We start from the raw sequence: 5,599 nt of genomic DNA, 5'->3' as shown, positions 1-5,599 counted from the left end.
CCAAACACCACCTTGGTTTTTATAAACAAACGGCAGGAATACTCTATCCACTAAAGATAAACGAGAGCATACAAAAATATTTAAAAAAGATGAAAACACGGGACATCATTTTGGACTTGTATAAGAGAAAGGAGCAACAAATACTGACACATTCTTTGAATAGCTGAGCAACCAACCGAGATACTGGTCTTTTCGGCATCTCGGCCTATCATGACTTAAAATCTCACTAAGAAATGAATAGTATGTAATTTGAATCCTAGGTGGAAAAATAAATAGAAAAAGTCTAAAAAGGTGGATCCTATTCTCCATCAAATCCCCTTTGGCATGTGCTGTAGCTAGCATGGTTCTTAACTCATACTCCCTCCGTCCCAAATTATAGGTCGTTTTAATTTTATTAGATTCATAAACTTTGTTATGCACTTAGATATACCCTATGTCTAGATGCATAATAATATCTATGTATCTATAAAAGCTAAAACGACCTATAATTTGGAACGGAGGGAGTATATGCTTGTTTTATAAAAGAAAGTACATAAGCGCAATGGCCGAGTCATGAAAACAAAATAGGTGGGACAAACTCTATCGACAAGCTAAATCAAAGGATAAAAAGGAACAAATACACACCACATATTCACTAGTTATAACAGCACAATTTATAGCGAAATCATAATGAACGTAAAATGCACCTAAGATACATCAACCTGTAACATTATGTCATAATGTCATGTAGGTACACGAACTTCAAAAGTACATTTCTAGTGCAATTCTAGGTTTATAAACTTTAAAATCATATCACTTAAGTTCATACCTCTCCACGTAAACGTCTTTTGCTGATCTCTCCACGTAAACGTCTTTCGCTGATGTGGCTCGCTGATTGAGCATCTTATCTCTCTTCCCTCTTCATCTTCTCTCTCTCCTCGATGGTCTCGGGCATTTCGTGATTTCGTCGAACGGGCAGCGGGCCAGATGAGCTCCGGCTGTTGCCACTTGCCACCACGCTCCGTCTCACCTGTCCACCTCCACCACCCGCACAGCCCTGGGCCCACATCTCAGTCAGATTGTTTATTTCTTCTGTTTGTTTTTTGAAAGTGAAACTGTATTGGCATATTAGTGCAGCCATCTAAGTGCAAATAATCACTTGCTTAAGAAAGTGCGCATATTGATCAAAGAGTGCTACACGAGTCATCAGGTAGAACTGAACTAAAATTACAAAAACGTTGTTAGTCCGGCTTGCGGTACGGGAGTATGTATATTCATCACCTCATCCGTTGGAGTCACAGTCCACAGAGACAACAGGTCAACAGTTATCCTGTCCTCGCAACGATTCAGAATCGGCCACCAAACACAGATGGCAACATTACTAGATTGCAGTTTTTGTATAGTTCAGTTTGCATCCCAGCAGTTTTGTGAAACAGAATATACGTCCTTGGCATTCTCAGCTCCCACTGGATTCCAATCCGGTTACAAATTTCCATTTACTACCATAACGCGGTCCCGTGGTGCTCCTCCTGCAAAACGAGGGCGCCCCGAGCTCACGCAGGCTGCAGATCCAGCTCGGAGCCCGACGGGTTTCGGCGGATGGTGACCTGGACTCCGGGTCAAGTCCACGCCCACGCGCAGGGTGTGCGCGTGTGGCCACCGGAGCGAGAAGTTTCGTGGCAGAGCCGAGGGACCTTCGTATAGCTCAATAGCACCGCAGCAACACGACGCGCGCGCGGGGTCAAGTCTTCGTCAAACAAAATATAAAACTCTCACCTCTGGCACGCACGGCACGTTCCGCCTCGCCCGCCGGGCCCCCGCTACAAGCCCACTCCCCACACCCTCTGAGAGCCTGAGACTTGATTTGGGAGTGAGCACTGAGCGCGCCCGTAGCGGCCGGATGGATGGCACGGCGAGCCGGCCGGCGGCGATGGCGGAGCAGCCCGCCGGCACCGCCGGGGAGGGCGCGAGGACGGAAGGACCCAAGGACCCGTCGTGGGAGTACAGGCTGCGCAAGTACCTCCTGCTGCTAGCCACGCTGGTGGCCACCGTAACGTACGGCGCGGCGTTCAACCCGCCCGGCGGCGTGTGGCAGGAGGGCGACCCCTCCCGCGACCGCATCGCCGGCGACCCCATCATCCGGGAGACCAGCTACGCCCGCTACCTGGTCTTCTTCTACAGCAACGCCACCGCTTTTGCCTCCTCGCTCGTCGTCATCGTCCTCGTCCTCATCCTGTCCATCCTGCACGACCGGGGCGGGATCAGCCTGGCGCCGGTGCTCGCCATACTCCGGCTCGTCATGGTCCTAGACCTGCTCAGCCTCATGGTCGCCTACGCCGCCGGCACGTTCCGGGACGGGCTCACGGCCATCTACTCCTTGGTCCTGCTCGCCAGCGTCGTCGCCTACCTCGCCGTCCACACGTTGCTGGCCTCATTTCCGGCGTCGGACGAGCAGAGGATGGACAGGAGGGCGGTTGCGAAGGTCCACAAGGTGCTGATGCTGCTGGCCTCGTTGACGGCGCCGGCGGACAAGGGGAAAGACGGCGCGCCCGAGAAGAAGATGGACAAGGGGGAGGATGAGTCGCCGGAGCATGCCGGCGAATCGGAGGCGGAGAGGGCGGACAAGAGCGCGCTGCTGCGGCTCCGCAAGGTGCTGATGCTGCTGGCCACGTTCGCCGTCAGCGTCACGTACGTCGCCGGCCTCAGCGCGCCGGGAGGATTCTGGGACAACGACGGCGGCGGCCACCGCCCAGGCCGGGCCATTCTCAAGGGCGGACGCCACGACGCGCGCCTCAAGGCCTTCTTCGTCTTCAACACCACCGCCTTCGTCGCGTCCCTGCTCATCATCATCATTCTCCTGGACAAGAAGCTTGCCTTCAGCAAGAATTTTCGGTCGGTCGAGCTCTACGTCTTCATCGCCGTCACGCTCATCGGCCTCGTCGGGGCGTACTCCGCCGGCAGCTGCCGGCAGATTGACACTACCATCTATGTCAACTCTCTGGTTGGTGCCGTCATTGGTTTCATTCTCGTTCAAGCGGCCATTGTTAAGTTTTGCAAAGATGCCATAACGAACAGCTGCTTGTGGAAACAACTAAAACGCATCCGTGATAAAGTGTCAGGATGTCTGTGTGGCACAGAACAATCTTGTTTGGAGCAGAGCACTCAACGACAGCCAAACACTGGCAATTCGAATGGCAGGTATTATATAGCATATATCCTTCTTCGTCCTTGCAGTTAATTTGAGATGGATTTTGTTTTCTCAGTAATTTTAGACGGATTTTTTTTCTCTGTGATGTTAGTGCCAAGCAGCAAGTACATCAAGTGCTGGAGAGGGCTCGCTCTCTTGTTCTGCTGCTCGCCACTCTCGCAGCGGCCATCACCTACCAAGCAGGCCTGAACCCACCGGGCGGCCTCTGGCAGCGCGCCGATGCCGGCGGCCGCTACATGGCCGGCGACCCAATCCTGCTGACCACAAACCCCAAGCGGTACAAGGCCTTCTACTACTGCAACTCTGTCGCCTTCGTGGCCTCCCTGGTAGCCATCGTCCTCGTCCGGATGAAGACACTGCACCACCACAACGCCCTGGAGGCTGCCATGATACTGGACCTACTGGGCCTCATCGGCGCATACGCCGCCGGGAGCTGCCGGGACGTCAACACCTCAATCCACGCCATGGCCTTGGCCGGCGCGGTCCTCGTCTACGTGGTGATCCATCTTGTATTGGTGGACCGCAAGGACGGCAGCACAAGAGGGCAGGATCAAGCTTCACCGGAGAACGAGGAGGAGGAAAAGGCTAAGCAGTTGGAGAAGAGGCGCAAGCGGCTGCTCCTCTTCGCGATCTTGGCGGCCACCATCACCTACCAAGCCGGCCTGACCCCGCCGAGCGGCTTCCTGCTCAAGGACGATCAAGCAACCGGGCACCTCGCCGGCGACCCCGTGCTGCTCAACAACTACCCGCGCCGTTACACGGCATTCTTCTACTGCAACTCGGTGAGCTTCATGCTGTCCATCGCGCTCATTATCGTCCTCGTAAACCCCAACCTTTACCGGCCCGCCATCCGGACCAACGCTTTGTCTGTTTGCACGGCGGCGGGCATGATGAGTATCATGGGCGCATACGCCGCCGGCAGCACGCAGCATCTCAAGACATCCATCTACATCTTCGCATTGGCGGCGTTCGTCCTCTTTGTGGTCATAGTGGCTGTTGTGTTCTTGGTCATCCATGAGAAAAGGGATCAGAGGGACAAAGCTAAAAAGAAAAAAGACAGGAAAGCAGAGCAGGCATCCAAGGAACGGGACAACGGAGCAGAGAAACCCAGTGCCTCCCTGGAAACAGATGCAGACTTGGAGAAGAACCTGAAACCAGAGAATGATGCAGAGAAGCCGTCTACCAAGGAGACCCCGAAGACAGAAGATGAGGTACTACAAAAGAAGCTGAACGCCAAGCGCAAGTATCTCATGCTGCTGGGAATCCTGGTGGCGAGCATCACCTACCAGGCCGGCCTGGCACCGCCTGGCGGGGTCTGGCAGGATGACGGCGCCGGGCACGCTGCGGGCGACCCGGTGATGCACGACAACCGGAGGCACCGGTACCTGGCCTTCTTCTACAGCAACTCCACCTCCTTCGTTGCGTCCGTCGTGGTCATCGTCCTCCTGCTGCCTCCGTCGCTGAACAAGAAGTGGTGGAGCTGGTGGCTCGGGGTGATGAACACGACGATCGTGCTGGACCTGCTCGGCCTCCTGATCGCTTACGCCGCCGGCTCCAGCCGGTCGTGGAAGACCGCCGGATACGTCTCCGCGCTCGTCATCGCCGTGCTGGCCTATTTCGTGGTCCATGTGGCTGTATCGTGCTTCTTGAGAAGTAAAGGAGGAGACAGCTCCGGCCACTCCGACCGTCAGAACGAAGGGGCAAATGGACAGAGTCCAGCTCGCTCAAACTAATTGAAGCTGGGTGTTTGTGCAGTTTTCTTTTGGTCCCATTTTTGTAGATTTGCATGTTGTCTCGGCTCTTTTTTTTCTGAGATCCAGTTTTGAATTGTGAGGAGTATCGTCATGAGGATATTCAGGAGAAAAAGCAAATCTCTCTATAAGCAAATCTGAATCTGATTCCAGCGAAAGCGGTAACAAGTTTGGAGTACTGCTCTCTATCATTACCAGTAGAAATGCCGATGCGTTGCTACGGATCTTTACACGTTCTCAGGTTTTTATTCTCTCAGATTATTATTCTTGTTTCATGTACGGTCGCTTAGCGTCTATATTGATGTTGTCACTTCCACGCCACCACCCGTTGCTACGGGTCTTTACACGTTCTCAGATTATTATTCTCTATGGTCGCTTAGCGTCTATACTGATGTTGTCCCTTCCACACCACCACCCATGCTTTAGCCAAAGTCTACGCGGATAGCGGTCTGTATGATGGTGAAGAGCCGCATGAGACGGTGGTGTTCTGCTACTTGATGGCGTCCAGCCATCCACCAACTACTGGAATTTTATGATTATGATTTTCTTAGAGTTTCTCATTTTGTAGGAAGATTTAGAGCACCCAAGAGAGATATACTAAAATAAAAGATCTCATGATGTTTGAAGTTTAGATAACTTGATGTTGAATAAAAATATAACT

The 5,599-nt window shown here is 53.0% G+C and overlaps 1 protein-coding gene across 1 annotated transcript; it reads left to right on the top strand.

Annotated features, from left to right (window-relative positions):
- Nucleotides 1–1,770: 1,770 nt before the first annotated feature.
- On the top strand, nt 1,771–5,254 carry LOC101764571. The gene is made up of 2 exons (XM_004962542.3): nt 1,771–3,177; nt 3,279–5,254. The coding sequence occupies exons 1-2, from the start codon at nt 1,880–1,882 to the stop codon at nt 4,918–4,920; spliced, it is 2,940 nt and encodes a 979-aa protein (XP_004962599.1). The 5' UTR covers nt 1,771–1,879; the 3' UTR covers nt 4,921–5,254.
- Nucleotides 5,255–5,599: the final 345 nt, after the last annotated feature.

This window comes from Setaria italica, chromosome III, assembly GCF_000263155.2.
Source record: "Setaria italica strain Yugu1 chromosome III, Setaria_italica_v2.0, whole genome shotgun sequence".
Taxonomy (NCBI): Eukaryota; Viridiplantae; Streptophyta; class Magnoliopsida; order Poales; family Poaceae; genus Setaria; species Setaria italica.
Note: the sequence above shows the minus strand (reverse complement) of the source record. Positions and strands in the feature narration are given on the sequence as shown.